The sequence below is a fragment of the Scyliorhinus torazame genome, chromosome 7, assembly GCF_047496885.1.
Source record: "Scyliorhinus torazame isolate Kashiwa2021f chromosome 7, sScyTor2.1, whole genome shotgun sequence".
NCBI lineage: Eukaryota > Metazoa > Chordata > Chondrichthyes > Carcharhiniformes > Scyliorhinidae > Scyliorhinus > Scyliorhinus torazame.
This window is the reverse complement of record NC_092713.1, coordinates 295,119,044-295,139,362: the sequence shown is the minus strand read 5'-3', so window position 1 is coordinate 295,139,362 and position 20,319 is coordinate 295,119,044. Positions and strand designations below refer to the sequence as shown.

The following is a 20,319-nucleotide window of genomic DNA, read 5'->3' as shown; positions in this document are numbered from 1 at the left end:
CTCGCCAGCCACAACAGACGATGTTCAATACAGAAGCGGCGTACAATGCCATCATCTCCCATGACGGCAGTTGCCAATGTTTTGCATGTAGAACAAGTTTTGCTCGACATGATGGAACTGGTCTTTCAATTACCAGCACTAAAATCTCTCCCTTTGATGCACAGACCTTCATCTGAAAGCGGGCGATCTGTTGAACAGTAATATCTGATATCATTGCTCCTTTACAAACAGGAGATAATGCTCCATTTATCACATGACTCGTGAAAAATAATAATTTTAATTCCTTATAAAAGTGACAGTCTGCTTACCTGAATGTTGACAATAGTACCAAATTTACTGAAATGCTCATTGAGCTGGGTAATGGTGTTCATTTCTCTTGGGATTTTGCGGACCTCTAGCTTTGTGTTATCATATGTGTGTGGAGTTTTCTTCTGAAACCCTTGCTTGTTTTGATGGTTAAAGCTTTGCCTGCTGATTTAAAATAAAGTGCGACATGTATATAATGGCATCCAGGACTCCAGTATTCTTGGATAAGCATTTGCCTTCAACAATGGGTTCATGTTAAAAATCGTTGTGTCAAAGCTAAATTCTACACCAGATTTCAGTTTTGGAGAAATGAATGAAATGTGAAATCGATACATTCAATTAATTGCTACCAGAATACCCAACTCCCATTAATCTGATGCTGTGAAATATTAATTAGACATATTTAAATCCTTAAAATGAACAAACATACATAAATATATAATTCCAGATATGTTACAGCACATTGGCACACCAGTACTGTATATTAAAGGAGGTAGGTTTGAACCCCAAAAATACAACTCAGCAAGCTTCCTATTGCAGCAGTCAAGAGAACTTGCAGAGCAAAGACCAGACTTGTAATCAAAATTCAGAACAATGCTTCATGTCATGTTCAGTTTGTTGCCCTTTTAATTAGGAAATGGAACAAATCAAAATGAAAAGTACTTAAGGATTTTTTAGATTAAAACCAACAGGAATATCACATTAATAAGTTAATCAGTATGGACTGGATGGTACAGTAAGCATAAATCCACACCAGAATCATCGGATCCAATCCTTCTGTTTGCTGGTTGCAAAAACCTGATCAAAGAATTCTGGCTTGAGCACTCAGTATCATGCAAAATTTAATGTCGAAGTATTTATTCCATGAAATGGGTATCAGCCATTCCTCACAGTTACATTCCTTGACCTAGAAAACAAGAAAATTCTCAGTGTAACCTTACTTTTCCATCCAAGGCTTTTTCGTAGGTGGTCCATCCACAGTCACTACAGTCCTTTTCCGAGATTCTGGTTCAATAACTACACGTGACACACTGTTGCTGGTTGTTGCTGCTATACAGATCTCAGTTTGATTAACTTTCATAGGCACTGGAAGTGTTAAAGAATAAGAAAATTAACAACATCGCTGTGAGCCATCAGCATATACAACCGAATTGTACAGTGTACAAAATACTTTCCAAAATGTCTTTTGGTTTCAGCATGGGTGCATTTTAAGTCATGGCTAACCACGAGAACAATGCCGAAGAGTGCAGCTTCGCAGAGGTAGAAATAGAAAATTTTGTAATAGCATCTCGGGCAGCACGGCAGCATGGTGGTTAGCACAATTGCTTCACAGCTCCAGGGTCCCAGGTTCGATTCCCGGCTTGGGTCACTGGCTGTGCGGAGTCTCCACATTCTCCCCGTGTGTGCGTGGGTTTCCTCCGGGTGCTCCGGTTTCCTCCCACAGTCCAAAGATGTGCAGGTTAGGTGGATTGGCCATGCTAAATTGCCCTTAGTGTCCAAAATTGCCCTTAGTGTTGGGTGGGGTTACTGGGTTATGGGGATAGCGTGGAGATGTTGACCTTGAGTAGGGTGCTCTTTCAAAGAGCCGATGCAGACTCGATGGGCCGAATGGCCTACTTCTGCACTGTAAATTCTATGATAATCTATGATCTCAGGGCAAAGGCATTGTGCTGTGCTGGTGCAAAACACTTCAGATATACCGGGTGTCATATTATCTGCCTCCATCCTGTGGGGTTCTTGTGTAGTGAAACTGCTGCAGCTGATTCCAGTCCAATTGGAAACTCAAGGGAGACAGCCATCTCAAAACACCAGCCCAAAACACCAAATGGCCTGTGAATAACCCAATCAATTGAAGATATGCATTGAAATCTGAGAAGAAATCGTTTAACTTCAACAATTCACTTTTATGAAGTCTATAAAAATCTTCCCAGATTAGAAGGAATCGAAGCACTTTGCTCTCTAACTTCTTTCTGTCAAAAACCAAATCAGCATTCAGCCCCAAATTCCAAACCAACGACTTCAATTTATATCAACAATTATTTTTTTGCGCTCAGAGCTCTTTGAAATTGTGACTATATGTGGAGAGGGAAGCAAATTAATTTTAGGTTGATGACCTCTTAATCCGAAAGGTTAGAGAAACAGAAAATACTGGGCAATCTCAGCAGGTCTGACAGCATCTGGGAGTTAACGTTTCAAGTCTGGATGACCTCAGTTTCTCTCTCCAGATGCTGCCAGACCTACTGAGCATTTCCAGCATTTTCGGTTTTTGTTTCAGTTATTCCAGCACCCATAGTGTTTTGCTTTGAACAAGACATAAAGGGCAGGATTCTCCAGTCTCCCAGCCGTGTGTTGCTCGGTGAGGGAGGCGACGTGCTCACTGAAGCCATGCCACGCTGCAAGTAGGGTGTGCTGCTGACAGGACCAAAAGTTCCGTTGCCAGCGAACGATCGGAGAATTCCAGCCTAATAACGGTTTACTCGCCTGCTTGTAAAGGCATTATTTTGAATTTATAAACAATAATTAAGGTGGCTTAAGTTGCAATCTCAGTCGTGACACAATGACAAGACATAATCCTAAATTCAATGACAAATTCTAAGTGTGTTGGGATACCCAGTAGCTCCATCTTTTCATTATATTAGATCTATTAGATTGCTATGCATCTTGGCAGCGTAGAATTTCAAGCACAGGTGTCACAAATACAGATTTACTATATAAACTATCTTTTCCCCATTCGGAACTCAAATTAAAAGAAGATTCATTCAGTTATATTTTTTCCTGTTCAACTTATTTGGACTAGAAACTTCTTGGTTTTCTATAGAACCAATTAGGAAAGTAACATTTTTTGAAAGAAGTTTGAATTAATAGCCATGTTCAAAAACTGTTACTGCAAGAAAATAATTTTGATCCATTTTAGTCTTACCACAATTAACAGACACAAGATAGTCAAAAGCATTCCAACATTGTTTCTCTCAAATAAAGCGTCAAACAAATGCAAGGAATCTATCAGCTAAGCAAGTCTTAGCAATGTACATTTTAATGTACATTGATTTAAAATTTCAGTCCTTACTAATTCCTACCTTAAGATATAAATTCTGAACCAACACCACCTTGTAATTAAGAAATTGTACTAATAGCTGAAGACCACCTGCTATCTACCTCTACAAAGCATCACAGTATTTTTTTTACCTCGTGAAGGACCATCCATCGTGTTGGAAGTTAAACCAATCAGATTTGGACGTTCAGTGTGAACTCGTGGGATGTAGTGGCGATACGGAGGCCTGGCACCTCCAGTAATACTGGGAGCTTCGGGGTTATATCCATCAGGCTCATAGTTATCTGAAACATAAAGGCCTCATCATAATATTTTATTGAAGCAGAGTGGTAAAGCAAAAAAGTTAGGAATCTGATCATATTGCAATGAGTTGCTAGAAATACATTCTTAGAGTCAAGCGGAAAGAAACTGGAACCCAACTATATTCCGTGCCATGGTTGCTGGCAATACCAAAATTGCAATGAGTGATTTAATGCAACTGTCAAAACATTTAACTGTCAAGCAAGGGGAAAAATAATGTTTGAAACATCTCCAGCCAACATACACATAGTGGTCGAAAGTTATACATACCTACGCAATGAAACATTTTACATAATTTAGAAACTAAATTCTGAAGACATTATCCCTATATCACAACTGGTTAAAGCAGCAAGTAACCAAGACACACAAGACAAAAGAGGTCTGCGATTTAGCTCATGATCTGTGTTGAATTAGATAATATCAACCAGGTTGATGGCATTGGTGCAACATTGGGCCTCCATGCCCAGGGCCAGGAAAGGGAACCACGCAAGTCAAAGTTGTTGCTCTAAATTGCTTTCCTTTGATCCCTGCTGGAAAGTGTTAATGCATGCTCATTAGTTGACAAACACACCAGGGTTGGTGATCATTCTTACACAGTCACTCGCTGACAATCAGTAAGGATCACAGGTGTGAAAGGCCACTGGGATGATGAGGCAGCATACAAGCGGTATGTGAGAAACTGGACCCAACAGGCACCTTCAGGCAAGGAGGGGAGAAAATTGGCAAAATTACTTTTGGGTAGATAAAGCTATGATTTTTAAGTCTTAGGAGATAGCAGTGACGCTGACATTGTATCTGGTCTTGGAGAAGCCCATCTGGAGTTCAGCTTTTGGTTCCCACGAACAAAATTTGATAAGTTTCCCAACCTGCCACCAGAAGACGCAGCAAGAAAAACTAACGCCAGGAGTGCAGGAGCCATTTAGCATTCCATTGATCGGTGGCCATGACCGAGACTACAATCAATTCCAAATGTTAATGGTGGAGCTAGGATGCTGCTAAGTTCAGGGGGTGTTGTGATGAGGACGAGCAAAGGCTCGACATGGTGGGGATCTTTGCTTGGGGGGGGGATCTTGCTGGAGAGGGGGAATGGGAGTGTGAGGAAGCACCCGGGGGAGGGGCAATCCCTTTAAAAGGGGTCAATTATGGACAGACCCACCCCAAGAGCACCCTGTTGGGCTTCATCTCTATTCTAGCTCTTCTGATGGCCTTAAAACTGAGGCCAGTGGGAAGCAACCCTCAAGTGGGTTAGGAATTGCATCGCGTGTAGTAAACATGTACTTTTGGTTTTCCTCATCCCAGCATCGCCTCTTGCCTCACAAAAACCCTATCCTGTGACAGTTTTCTTGCAAAACCCATGAAATTCTACCTGGCCCAACAATGCTGGGAAGAGTGGGAAGACACCAATCGAGCAGAAACCCCACACTATTTCACATTTGCAGCCACAAACTTAAAGTATAGCAGTGAAGCACCATCTGCATACACTGACACAGCATGCATTTGCAGTCCCGAACCAGGGCTGAGAGCAAGGGATAGCACAGGTGCCACGGCCAGGTGGATGTGGTCTCACAAAAGTTCTTAGAACTAGGGGGCATAAGCATCATCATCTACTACGTGCAACTCCAGGAGTTTTCTGTAAACCTTTTTTTATGTTTACTTGCTACTGGACTCGGTCCTTATCTCTTGTCTGTATGATTGCAGATTCAGGTGTTTTAGCATTTCTCCTCAACTTTTACTAGTTAATAAACTTACTTTCTCTTAACTCAAGGAGCCTAGTTGATTAGGCTCCTTTGTAAACATACCTATTGTGTCTGGAAAAGGTAAGGTAAAGGAAACCAGATGAATAACTTTTGGGGAACCGCACCAGAGGCTGGTTGGAACAATGGGGATCTCGCATATTCAAAAAATCCGACAGCACTATCAGAAGAAGAGCAAGGGACTTCTTTAGTACCACAGCTAACATTTATCCTTCACCAAAGTCAGTGAAACAGGATTCCTACTCATTTATCTTATTGCTATTTGCACTGCCCTCATGTCATTGCCTGCTAAAATTCTCATCCTTCTTTTCACATACCTCCATGGCCTCCTCACCTCTACCTCCGAGATCGCAGCCCTCTTGTGGACCTCCAATTTTCATTGCTCCGCCGTTGGCAGTCATGACCTAAGCTGCTTAGCCCTTAAGCTCTGGAAGTCCTTCCCTAAACTGCTCTACTTCCATTTTCTCCAATGTAACAAGAGAAGTTATATAAATACAGGTTATTCTTCCTAAAAAGACTGCGCCACATTTTTCTTCTTATTGGATGACGGAGTATTCATTTCTCCATGGAGTCTAATTATATTGACAGAGTAAAGGATACAGTGCCTTTAAAGTCTCATATTTCTGGCACAAAACATTTTTCAGCTACAACAATTCAAAATGAATTAGAGTCGTAGGTGATGTCACAATTTCTTCAGTAAACACCTGATAGTTTCCCGACTGAATGATGATGCCCTGCATACGACTGCACAATTTAAATTTGCTGATTATATTCATGACAAAAATTAAATGGGCAATAAACTAGACAAAACCATGCTTGATGTGCATGAAAACCATAGTAAGCGCCCACAAACAAAAGAATCTGCAGCAATATAAAGCCATAAACATTTTAAAATCTCAGTTAATTCATATAATTTTGATTAGCTGACAACAGGCTGGATTTTTACATGGCAAGATAATTATTAATATGTCACTATTACAGATTTGAAATATTTGTATGTTCCAGAGACAATCATAAAATTATTTTCATCCTGGCTTATAAATAAGGTGACTACTTACATTCTGAAGTCACATATGGTGGATACTGAGGTAAAGGTGGGGGCCTTAATCTTGGAGGTGGCAATGTATGTACTGTACTGGTCCCAGAGACTTCAATGGTGTCTGCACCATTCTTTGGGATTGGATGTGGTCCTACAAAGACAACACAGAGCATTGCGTTATAGGTATCATCAAGCACAATACACTGGAAAAAAGATACTTGCAATTACTCAGCAATTATCTGTCATGCTGTCATTTTGATTACCGTCTATCTTTCAAAATGATCGCATTAGCCAATCACACATACATATATTAGAGTAAGGATGCTGCAACTGTTCCTTTAACTGTGGTGGCACAGTGCCGGCATGGTGGCACAGTGGTTAGCCTCGGTGTCTACGGCGCTGAGGACCTGGGTTCGAATCCCGGCCCTGGGTCACTGTCCATGTGGAATTTGCACATCTCCCAGTGTCTGCGTGGGTTTCACCCCCACAACCCAAAGATGTGCAGGGTATGCGGATTGGCCACGCTAAATTTCCCCTTAATTGGAAAAAAATAATTGGGTACTCTATATTTTAAAAAGAGAACAATGAGACTAAATAAACAAGACGAAGAATGGAATATGTCAACGAAAGAAAGAATGTACGTTAAATCCCAATTGCATGACAAAGCAAATGCACATGCTTTATCAAAGTAAACTAACTTACCTTAGGAATATCATTGGGCACAGATTTTTTTTTTTTTAAATTTTAAAGTGATATATAGAAGCATCCATAATTAATGGTGTTGATTTAATGAATTTGTGTTCTGAATATTGCTCATCTCCCAAGATATGTTAAGATAAACAAATGGAAATTAAAAAAGATAATTTCATATATGGGTTTTCCCCAAAGTAGCCTCACAAGCACGGAGATCTTTTAATTCTGCACAACATTCTTGGCAGCAGACTAAGCGCTGTCCATTTGAGCAGAAGACGTCTTCGGGGAATGTTAGGATATAATTAATATCATATTAACTCTGAAGGACATTGTTTAAAACCAAGCCAAGATTCAGAGAATAACCATTTATTTCTGCAAATCAATTGTTTGGTCATGACAGAACAAATTATTTCTACCGTTTCCAGCTTTAGGATTTTAGACAGAGATTGATAAAGATGCGTAATCTTACAAAAGCCCAATATTTTCTACATGGTCACAAATACAAAGCTTGTGTGACTGGTGCTATTGTAATGGGTCAGTCTTATAACAGAGTACAATGGACTACTATGCAGCCCTCCTCTGACTCTACATATTGCTCCATTTTATCTTGCATCTACTCTTGACAGGCACTGGTGGCTCTCCTTTACCTTGCCTACATTGATCCCCCTTCATGTATTTGAGCCTTTTTAACTGGAGGTTGAGGGTGGTTGCTGTTCAGGTGAGGCTAAAGATCCTCACATATTTCACTGGCAACCAGGAAAGATAGATGTATGTTGATATAATACCTTTAACTATCTCCATGCATCTCAGAGTGTTATTTTGTTTTTGCTTCATTGAAGCGGTCTTCATGAATTCATCAAGCCAAAGATTGCGAACTTTATATCCATGAAAAGCAACAGTCATTTTTGTCAATTCTCTGCTTGCTGGAAAGGTTTCAGAATGCATCAGGATATAAATATAAAAGGAATGAAACGTCCTCAAAAATAAAAATGATCTGGTTTACAAATATAACCAACATTTCTCAGTCGATTGACTGACTGATTTTGAGGCACCCCTCTCTGACTCCATACTGAGACTGAAATAACAGGGCTTGCTGCCAACAAGTGAAGAATATATAATGGGAGACTAGTCTGGAATTTTGTCACTGGTGATCTTGTAAGCAGAAATTATGATGATAAAAATATCCAATGTCAGCTAAATGTTTTTCAACAGTATAAGCTCTGTACACGTTGTCAGCATGGTAACTGAAGTTCTTGTTTAGCACTGACGATGTTCATAGAACATAACAGCGCAGTACAGGCCCTTCGGCCCTCGATGCTGCGCCGACCTGTGAAACCACTCTAAAGCCCATCTACACTATTCCCTTATCGTCCATATGTCTATCCAATGACCATTTGAATGCCCTTAATGTTGGCGAGACTACTACTGTTGCAGGCAGGGCATTCCACGCCCTTACTATTCTCTGGGTAAAGAACCTACCTCTGACATCTGTCTCCCCTCAATTTAAAGCTATGTCCCCTCGTGCTAGACATCACCATCCGAGGAAAAAGGCTCTCACTGTCCACCCTATCTAATCCTCTGATCATCTTGTATGCCTCAATTAAGTCACCTCTTAACCCTCTTTTACCACCTTCCCTGAGCTTATTGAAATATCGAAACCCCGGCACCTGCAACAACCATTCCTGTCCCTGCTCTATCCATGTCTCCGAAATGGCCACAACATCGAAGTCCCAGGTACCAACCATGCCGCAAGTTCACCCACCTTATTCCGGATGCTCCTGGCATTGAAGACACACTTTAAACCACCTTCCTGCCTGCACACTCCTGCAACTTTGAAACCTTACTCATGACTTCACTACTCTCAACCTCCTGTATACTGGAGCTACAATTCAGGTTCCCAACTCCCTGCTGAGCTAGTTTAAACCCTCCTGAAGAGCATTAGCAAATCCCCCCCCCCCCGAGCTAGTTTAAACCCTCCTGAAGAGCATTAGCAAATCCCCCCCCCCCCCCGGATATTGGTACCCCTCTGGTCCAGGTGTAGACCATCCCGTTTGTAGAGGTCCCACCGACCCCAGAATTAGGAGGAAAAAAAGTTATGGCAGTGGTTAAATTGTTTGGTCTCACAAATTGTTCACCCTTCTCCATCAGAGATGCAAGACCATGGAGAGGGTTAAGTGCAGTAGAGACTCACTAAAATAAGAGGCCTTGGTTCTGAAAAGGGACTTTGGAAACTGTTTTTTTTCCATTACAACAAAGAAGGCTAAGAAGAATCTGATAATGGTAAAGATGAAGAGGGTTTTGTCAATTCAGAAAACTATTTTCACTGGTGGTTTCATACCATAGGGCATAAGGTTGGTAATTCACTCAAAGAACACTTGAGCACTTGAGGTTTTTTTTTAAATGCAGGAGGTATTGAGGACATGGAATTCCACAACAAATAGTGGTAGAAACTTGAGTCTATAAGTACCCTAGAAAGCAAGTAAATAAGTAATTAAGAAATATAAAAGGATATGGAGTGGAGAAAGGGTGTGGTAATAGAATTAAGTCAATAACTCTTTTTCAAGGACTGAATGGGCTCTTCAGTGCTATTCCTTACTGGTTGACTTACATAAATATGGTCAATTGGTAGGAGCCATGAATTGCCACAATGTGTGAGCAAGTATTTAGAAGCACTCTTTTTACAGGCAATTGCTAACATAAATTGAAGAAACAAAATCGGAACGCTAACCAGACATTCCACACAAGAAATCTACTTTTGATGTGCGTACATGCTGCAGTTATATTGTCATTTCAGTTCTCCAACCCTTTCTCAACATGTCTCCACTAGAACATAGAACATTACAGCGCAGTACAGGCCCTTCGGCCCTCGATGCTGCGCCGACCTGTGAAACCATTCTAAAGCCCATCTACACTATTCCCTTATCGTCCACATGTCTATCCAATGACCATTTGAATGCCCTTAATGTTGGCGAGTCCACTACTGTTGCAGGCAGGGCATTCCACGCCCTTACTACTCTCTGGGTAAAGAACCTACCTCTGACATCTGTCTTATATCTATCTCCCCTCAATTTAAAGCTATGTCCCCTCGTGCTAGACATCACCATCCGAGGAAAAAGGCTCTCGCTGACCACCCTATCTAATCCTCTGATCATCTTGTATGCCTATATTAAGTCACCTCTTAACCTTCTTCTCTCTAACGAAAACAGCCTCAAGTCCCTCAGCCGTTCCTCATAATCCCTCATAAGATCTTCCCTCCATATCAGGCAACATTCTGGTAAATATCCTCTGCACCCTTTCCAATGCTTCCACATCCTTCCAATAATGCGGCGACCAGAATTGCACGCAATACTTATGTGCAGGCTCAAGTTCAGCAGTCTTTAACCTGAAACTGGCATACAGTGACTTTGGGATACATTGTATTTAACGTGGGTCCAACGTTAGCACTAATTCCCAAGAGGCTTTTATTTTGGTACCATATTGCTCTCCCAATAATCAGCAATTTCTGCCTGCTGAAGTCGTCAGTTGTCACGTGTTGAAAATGTTACTTCAATCCAGCACTCCCACAACCACGTCAAAAACAAGTGGCCATCCAAATGGCCAAAAAGCTTCTTTAAAATTGGATACTGAAGCAAGAACAACTTTTAATTCTAATTTAAGCATCTTCCACTTCTTGAGAGAGGAATCATGAATATTTGAAAGCCTGGCTTTAACTGGACACTCGTTGCTCTCCCCTGAATCAAACATTACAAAGGGAAGAAGGAGGTGGGCTCTCGCTTCTCACATTTGAAGAGTCGGCACAATCAGAATACTCCACAGCCTTTTCAGGCTCGAATGGATGTTAAGCTGCAGGCAGGACTTCCGTACCTCACTTAGGAGAACGTCCTGCCTCAGAGAGCTGCCGGCCAACCTGATTGGTCAGCAGTGCAAAGGAGAGAAGAAGTAATACAGGAGGACAATGGATCCTAAGTTTGAGCACCAGAGGTCCAGCTAAGACCCGAGGGACATGAACAGAGCCTTGGGGAAGAGGGAAGGGGGCTAGCCCTGAAGTGGCCACCGCCTTGCCCACCCCAGCATAAAATCTTTGTGGGGCCAGAGTTCATTACTAGAACCGCTGCTATTTTTCAAATACAGTAGCAGCTTACACATAAGGTGCAATTTAAAAATTTGCGGGTGACAGAAAACATGGAAGGGTAGTAAATGGTGAAAGAGACAGTGATATACTTCAGAGAACATGGATTGGTGAACAACAAACATGGCAAATTAAATTAATTGCAGTAAAATTAGGGGTGAGAAGAATGGGGAGGAGATCAAGGACAATAACAAACCTTGGAGAGTTTGTGGATAAATCTTTGAAAGTGACACGACAAGTCAACAAAACAGTTAAGCATATGGAATTCTGAGACTTTAAAGGCGAGGGGCAGAGTATCAAAGCCAGGAGGTTATCCTAAACTATGTAAAGCCCAAGTTCAGCCTCACATGGAGTATTGTATCCAATTATAGATACCATATTTTAGGATGGATATGAAGATTAGGGAGATGGTAAAGAAGAAATTTACCAGGCTGGTTCGAATAATGAGGGACCGTAACTGGAAAAATTAGGTGTGTTCTTAAAGCAGCAAAGACTAAAAGGAAATTTGATAAAACAGCTCTAAAATGAAAGGGATACAATAAATCAAGAAAAATGGTTTCCTGAACCTGAAGAGTTAATAACCAGAAGGCAAAGGTTTAAGGTGATTGGCAAAGAACCAGAAATAACTTTTTTTTGCGTAATGAATGGCAAGAGTTTGAATCCACTGCCCAGTGAGGGTCGAAACAGATCCAATGGCAGCTTTCAAAAGGAAATTAATAAATACTTGGAGAAAAAAAAAATCAGTAATATGGAGAAAGAGCTGGGAAAGTAAGTCTTCAAAAGAGCACCTGGTTCTTTTACACTAGATGGGATGAATGGTCTCCTTCTCTGCTCTACAAGTCTATGATGATTGCATAAAGCCAGGAGATCGCAACTGTCATACAAAACTGCAAGCAAGACTGGCTGATTTTTTAAGCATAAATGTTTCTCTTGGGACATCACTGCTGTTAGCATTTTATAGACAATGGTTATATTTATCATTAGATGCAAATCTCAAAATTACTATTCCAATTAGCAGAGGGTCACAAATTTTTCAAATATAATTGAAAAAATGGTTCTACTGGGAACGCGAGTTACAGAAAATCACTAAACATTTTTGAGATCTTCTTTCTTTAGCCAAAAAGCTTCCATGCATTCACTTAACTGTTACATTTTTTTCTCATTTGTTTTTTTTCAGTTCAACAACATGGCTAATCATCATGCAATGTTAAGTCAACCATCAACTCTACCTTACAAAAGCATTCTCAGTTCTTGTACCATACTTTTCCAAATAATAATCCCAGTTCTCACATCATTAAGTCTATTTTAGTACTGTGGTAATAATGACTTAAGATTGCATTACACAAGGGCTCTTCAATCAACCAAGCATGTGAAAATAACCATAACAGAGATCTTTCCAATAAAGCCTGCTTATTCATAAAGGTTTCAATCTGTAGCACAAAACCAAAGTGGGATGCATTGCAGATTCAAACATCATAGTGCTTAATGCCCAATGACAGCCTGGTTTTCTGTTTCATTCCTTTGTAAACAATTTCCTCTGTCATGACTCTGTTGTGCACCTTTTCAACGTAAAAACACAAATACATCTCAAACACAGTGTGCTGCAGCTTTACAAAGAACTGCAGCTGTGTGTTTCTTAATTCACATGTCCTATGCTGCTCAGTGATTCCATGACTTAAATATGTTGTTTCACAGAGTGAAAATAAATAGTTTTCCACGTACAAAAGACTTAACAGTAAATTAACATGTTTTTTTCTTCAAGTAGAACCAAAATCCTCTACAAAGTAACCCAGGTTCACTGAATACAAGCAAATATTTAAGACAACTGTGAGAAAAGAAATGGTGTCCTTACCAGTTACAGGGTGGATGCCAGGAGGAGGAGGCTGCCCAGGTGGGGGTATTGGGGGCAACCTCAGGTTTGGAGGGAGACCTGGTAAGGGTGGAGGTAAATGATGTCCTGGTGGAGGCAATTGATGGCCAGGGGGGGGTAAGCCTGGAGGTGGGGGCGGAAAAGGAATCATTCCAGGAAGAGTGACATCTTCCACTATTAATGGGTCATTGCCATGATCAAAGAGGCAGAGATCACCACGCATGCAGAAACCTTTCTCTGAAAACAAGACATAAATTTCAGTGCAAGGTTTTTCTTCAAGCTATATTTTTCACTCATATCCTTCAAATTTTAATTTATGGGGGTATGGGGAAAGGAGGAGTAAATTTATCTAGCAATCATATTGTAATATTATGTACTCATTACACCGTGCACATACACATAATAATATTTATAATAATAATCTTTATTATTGTCACAAGTAGGCTTCGCTTACATTAACACTGCAATGAAGTTTGTGAAAATCCTCTAGCCGCCACACTCCGGCGCCTGCTCGGGTACACTGAGGGAGAATTCAGAATGTCCAATTTACCTAACAATCATGTCTTTCTGGACTTGTGGGAAGAAACCGGAGCACCCAGAGGAAACCCACGCGCAATGTGCAGACTCCACACACACAGTAACCACAGCTAACCACTGTACTACCGTGCTCGGTCCTCGACTGCCAATAGTTGACAAGCTTCTTTTCAATGGACACTATACCAAAAATTAGATTTTGTTGGGTGTTCAGTTCTTATGTGCAACCAGGTAACCATATATTATTTTGGACATGAGTTCATGTTCACAAATGATTAAAGCAAGTCTGATGAACATAGGCGCGCAGGGAGGGATAGCCCATTAAGTGCCACCAAGAGCACAGATTTTGATTCATTTTCTTACATAGAATTACATAGATATTCAGCACAGAAACAGGCCATTCGGCCCCCAAGCCTCCTCCCATCTTTCCTCATATAAATATATTATCTTAATCCTCTTTTCCTTTCTCCCTCATAACCTTGCCTACTATCCCCTTAGGCACATATAAACTACTCGCTTTAACCACACCCCATAGTAGCAAGTTCCATATTCCCATCTCTCTTGGGTAAAGTTTCTTCTGAATTCCCAATTTGATTTCTTGGTTTCTATCTTACATTGATGGCCTCTCATTATGCTCTTTCAACAAGAGGAAACATTCTCTCTATACGCAGTATATCAAAACTTTTGATAACGTTAGATATATTCTCAGCCTTCCTTTCAACAGAGCTTTTAATTTATAGCCGAATTTCAACTGGAATCATCACTGAACTTCATTTGCATGGCCCTTACATTATGGACATTAAACTCGAGTTTGCTGTATCGCACTGAATTTCAGTGCAGGCTATCTTGACTATAGTCACCATCAAGTGTCAAAATGCAGTTGAAGGAATTAAATTTTGACTCAAAAATATTCGAGAACACAAAAGGTGAAAGCTGGACACATTTCTTACCATCATAGTCTCTGCATCGGTGCTTTGGGGCTGAATTTCTACCAAAGGAATTTGTGCCCGTGTGGTTATTATAAAAATTAGACCAGCTCTCAGTCGTGTTGTCAGGGTGGTGGGCAGGAGCTACCACAGTTACTGCACTAGAAGCAGCATGTCCTCCAGAGAAATATTGTTCAGTTGAACTGCTCGCAGACGTGCAACTAGGAACATACATGTTCTCTGACCCCTCGTTTCTTTCCAATTCAAATTTTGATCTGTCTTTATGTTGTTGCTCTGTGTATTTAAAAAAACAATAAAGTGTTATTGAACCAAATTCTTTCAAACAGGCTGTATTTTTCAAAATAATAATTATGCATTGTTATCAACTTATCACGAGTTTTGCATTGCCAAATAAAATCACCTTCCTTAAAATTTGTACAGCTCAATTACTTCTTGTACATTTCATTAATCTTACAAATTGGATTTAGCTAAATGTCCTGTTAAAAACATGTCAGCAATTGCTTTTGCATTGTTATTGAATGCTCTTTTACATTTGCTTAGTATCTCGAGCAAAACGTAAGCCAAGCCACTAGAATCCATGGTAAGCTATGTTTTAATACTATGCAAGACCAGCGAACAACAAAACTGGTACGACTAGAACGACCACTTTAAGGAACCTCTTTTAAATTCTTGTCTGGTCCTGGTGTCCTTTTTAATTCCGGACTTGCTGGCTGCTTTTGAATTGTAGATTTTGCTTTTAAACTATAGACTTTTGAAAAAAAAAAACCTGCAGCAAACTGCTATTTGAACTGGCCCAGGCACCCCCCCCAAATCCAGTGTGCTATGTGGTAAGGCCCCCGTGATGTCATTTTGATGGTCCTGGCTAGCAGCCAATCAGCTCTTTTGAAATCCGGGTGTATGACAGGCTCTCGATTCAGATTGGGGGCCTGGTTCCGGAATGTTCTGAAAACACAGGCAAGCTCCGTTTTGCAGTGTTGAGTTTCAGGACTGCTTACACCTTAGGAAGAACAGGTTCTCTCAACTGAGGTTGGCAATTTTAAAAACTTTCCAACTAGGCCTGTGAAGGTTTAACTACTTTAAATAATGCAAGCATCCCACCCAGCCAGGTCCGTGAAGATCAAAAGGCTGCAAGCAGTCTCTATCCAGGTCGGTGAAAGCCTAACCTCTGTATGAAAGGCTGGGGAGGGCACAGTGCTGATATCTCTACCCTGAGCGCTCTAGAGGTCTGGAATAAAGGGCCTCTTTACTTTCTCTTCACTCCAGTTAATCTTGATCTGCAGAACGTCAGGGACAAAGTCGACAGAAACCCCTCTTTTAAACTCTCATGTAGAGAATTCTAATACTATCTCAGTGAGACTGAGAGTCAACCTGGTGGAGGCCTGTACAAGTGAAGGTGACTCTCCGGAGGAATTGCTGCAGCCACGAGATCCAGTTGAAGGCAGATTCTAAAAGATTCACACCAACCGATGATTTCAAGATCATTGACTACAAAGACTGCCACCTCAGCAGCAAAGATTCAACTCCGCCCTTTTAATCCGTGTTACTTTTTAACCTTTCCTAACCACCCACCATGTGTCTGTCTGGGAGGAGGATGGGAGGGGCTTTGGGGGAATAGTCTGAGAGGTAGACCCTTGTTCTATTATTTCCATCACATGTTTATCTCTTCTCTCATTATAAATAAAGTTTTTTTTAATGCTTCAAAACAAATCTGGTACCTGTAAGTCATTGGAGCAGTTGAGGGTCAGAGATCTCAGGAAAACATACAAATTATTGGTTAATTCACTAATGCTGGGACTCCGGGCCAGTCAAGCTGGAATTAGAACATAGAATATAACAGCGCAGTACAGGCCCTTCGGCCCTCGATGTTGCGCCGACCTGTGAAACCACTCTAAAGCCCATCTACACTATTCCCTTATCGTCCATATGTCTATCCAATGACCATGTGAATGCCCTTAATGTTGGCGAGACTACTACTGTTGCAGGCAGGGCATTCCACGCCCTTACTACTCTCTGGGTAAAGAACCTACCTCTGACATCTGTCTTATATCTATCTCCCCTCAATTTAAAGCTATGTCCCCTCGTGCTAGACATCACCATCCGAGGAAAAAGGCTCTCACTGTCTACCCTATCCAATCCTCTGATCATCTTGTATGCCTCAATTAAGTCACCTCTTAACCTTCTTCTCTCCAACGAAAATAGCCTCAAGTCCCTCAGCCTTTCCTCATAAGATCTTCCCTCCATACCAGACAACATTCTAGTAAATCTCCTCTGCACCCTTTCCAATGCTTCCACATCCTTCCTATAATGCGGCGACCAGAGTTTTGTACAGCTGCAACATGACCTCATGGCTCCGAAACTCAATCCCTCTACCAATAAAAGCTAACACACCGTACGCCTTCTTAACAACCCTCTCAACCTGAGTGGCAACTTTCAGGGATCTATCTACATGGACACAGAGATTTTTCTGCTCATCCACACTGCCAAGAATCTTACCATTAGCCCAGTACTTTGTCTTCCTGTTATTCCTTCCAAAATGAATCAACTCACACTTTTCTGCATTAAACTCCATTTGCCACCTCTCAGCCCAGCACTGCAGCTTATCTATGTCCCTCTGTAACTTGTAACATCCTTCCGCACTGTCCACAACTCCACCGACTTTAGTCTCATCTGCAAATTTACTCACCCTACCTTCTACGCCCTCCTCCAGGTCATTTATAAAAATGACAAACAGCAGTGGCCCCAAAACAGATCCTTGTGGTACACCACTAGTAACTGGACTCCAGTCTGAACATTTCCCATCAACCACCACCCTTTGTCTTCTTCCAGCAAGCCAATTTCTGATCCAAACTGCTAAATCTCCCTGAATCCCATGTTTCCGTATTTTCTGCAGTAGCCTACCGTGGGGAACCTTATCAAACGCTTTACTGAAATCCATATACACCACATCAACTGCTTCACCCTCATCCACCTGTTTGGTCACCTTCTCAAAGAACTCAATAAGGTTTGTGAGGCACGACCTACCCTTCACAAAACCGTGTTGACTATGTCTAATCAAATTATTCCTTCCCAGATGATTATACACCATATCTCTTATAAACCTTTCCAAGATTTTGCCCACAACAGAGGTAAGGCTCACTGGTCTATAGTTACCGGGGTCGGCTCTACTTCCCTTCTTGAACAAGGGGACAACATTTGCTATCCACCAGTCTTCTAGCACTATTCCTGTAGACAAAGATGACTTAAAGATCAAAGCCAAAGGCTCAACAATCTCCTCCCTAGCTTCCCAGAGAATCCTAGGATAAATCCCATCCGGCCAAGGGGACTTATCCATTTTCACACTTTCCAGAATTGTTAACACCTCCTCCTTATGAACCTCAAGCCCTTCTAGTAGCTTGAATCTCAGTATTCTCCTCGACAACATGGTCTTTTTCCTGTATGAATACTGACGAAAAATATTCATTTAGCACCTCTCCTATCTCCTCGGTCTCCAAGCACAACTTCCCACTACTGTCCTTGACTGGGCCCACTCTTATCCTAGTCATTCTTTTATTCCTGACATATCTATAGAAAGCTTTAGGGTTATCCTTGATCCTACCTGCCAAAGACTTCTCATGTCCCCTCCTGGCTCTTCTTAGCTCTCTCTTTAGGTCCTTCCTAGCTAACTTGTAACTCTCGAGCGCCCAAACTGAACCTTCATGTCTCATCTTTACATAAGCCTCCTTCTTCCTCTTGACAAGTGTTTCGACTGCCTTAGTAAACCACGGTTCCTTTGCTCGACCACTTCCTCCCTGCCTGACAGGTACATACTCATCAAGGACACCCAGTAGCTGTTCCTTGAACAGGCTCCACATTTCCATTGTGCCCATCCCCTGCAGTTTTCCTCTCCATCCGATGCATCCTACGTCTTGCCTCATCGCATCATAATTGCCTTTCCCCCAGATATAACTCATGCCCTGTGGTATATGCCTATCCCTTTCCATCACTAAAGTAAACGTAATCGAATTGTGGTCACTATCACCAAAGTGCTCACCTACCTACAAATCTAACACCTGTCCTGGTTCATTACCCAGTACCAAATCCAATACGGCCTTGCCTCTCATTGGCCTATCTACATACTGTCTCAGGAAACCCTGCTGTACACATTGGACAAAAACGGACCCATCTAAAGTACTCGAACTATAGCGTTTCCAGTCAATATTTGGAAAGTTAAAGTCCCCCATAACAACTACCCTGGTGCTTTCGCTCCTATCCCGAATCATTTTTGCAATCCTTTCCTCTACATCTCTGGAACTTTTCAGAGGCCTATAGAAAACCCCTAACAGGGTAACTCTCCTTTCCTGTTTCTAACCTCAGCCCATACTACCTCAGTAGACGAGTCCTCATCAAACGTCCTTTCTGCCACCGTAATACTGTCCTTGACTAACAATGCCACCCCTCCCCCTCTTTTACCATCTTCCCAGAGCTTACTGAAATATCTAAACCCCGGCACCTGCAACAACCATTTCTGTCCCTGCTCTATCCATGTCTCCGAAATGGCCACAACATCGAAGTCCCAGGTACCAACCATGCCGCAAGTTCACCCACCTTATTCCGGATGCTCCTGGCATTGAAGACACACTTTAAACCACCTTCCTGCCTGCACACTCCTGCAACTTTGAAACCTTACTCATGACCTCACTACTCTCAACCTCCTGTATACTGGAGCTACAATTCAGGTTCCCAAGCCCCTGCTCAACTAGTTTAAACCCTCCCGAAGAGCATTAGCAAATTTCCCCAAGATATTGTTACCCCTCTGGTCCAGGTGTAGACCATCCCGTTTGTAGAGGTCCCACCGACCCCAGAATGAGTCCCAATTATCCATAAATCTGAACCCCTCCCTCCTGCACCATCCCTGTAGCCACGTGTTCAACTCCTCTCTTTCCCTATTCCTCGTCTCGTTATCACGTGGCACGGGTAACAACCCAGAGATAATAACTCTGTTCGTCCTAGATCTAAGTTTCCACCCTAGCTCCCTGAATTCCTGCCTTATATCCCTATCCCTTTTCCTACCTGTGTCGTTGGTACCTATGTGGACCACGACTTGGGGCTGCTCCCCCTCCCCCTTAAGGATCCCGAAAACACGATCCGAGACATCACGCACCCTGGCACCTGGGAGGCAACACACCAACCGAGAGTCTCTCTCGTTCCCACAGAATCTCTTATCTATCCCCCTAACTATGGAGCCTCCAATGACTAATGCTCTACTCCTCTCCCCCTTCCCTTCTGAGCAACAGGGACAGACTCTGTGCCAGAGACCTGCACACCATGGCTTACCCCTGGTAAGTCTCCCCCCACCCCCCCAACAGTATCCAAAGCGGTATACTCGTTACTAAGGGGAACGACCACAGGGGATCCCTGTACTGACTGCTTCCTCCCAGCCCCTCTCACCGTCACCCATCTATCCTTATTCTTCGGAGTAACTACATCCCTGCAGCTTCTATCTATGACCACCTCTGCCTCCCGAATGATCCTAAGTTCATCCAGCTCCAGTTCCCTAACGCGGTTTCGGAGGAGCTGGAGATGGGTGCACTTCCCACAGATGAAATCAGCAGGGACACTGAAGGCGTCCCTCACCTCAAACATTCTGCAGGAGGAACATTGCACTACCTTCCCTGCCATCTGCTCTCGATAAAAAAAAAAAGAAAGAAAGAGCTTA

The 20,319-nt window shown here is 42.1% G+C and overlaps 1 protein-coding gene across 4 annotated transcripts in view; it reads right to left on the bottom strand.

Annotated features, from left to right (window-relative positions):
• Positions 1 to 20,319, bottom strand: part of rbm27 (RNA binding motif protein 27) — a 185,401-nt gene that overhangs the window by 100,788 nt on the left and 64,294 nt on the right. For all 4 annotated transcript variants that reach the window (XM_072512629.1, XM_072512627.1, XM_072512628.1 and 1 more), the window contains 6 exons: positions 14,628 to 14,897; positions 13,126 to 13,380; positions 6,471 to 6,602; positions 3,493 to 3,642; positions 1,248 to 1,392; positions 309 to 471 (listed from right to left, as the gene is read on the bottom strand). In XM_072512629.1, the coding sequence (XP_072368730.1) occupies positions 309 to 471; positions 1,248 to 1,392; positions 3,493 to 3,642; positions 6,471 to 6,602; positions 13,126 to 13,380; positions 14,628 to 14,897 (1,115 nt within the window). The remainder of the gene's footprint in view (positions 1 to 308; positions 472 to 1,247; positions 1,393 to 3,492; positions 3,643 to 6,470; positions 6,603 to 13,125; positions 13,381 to 14,627; positions 14,898 to 20,319) is intronic.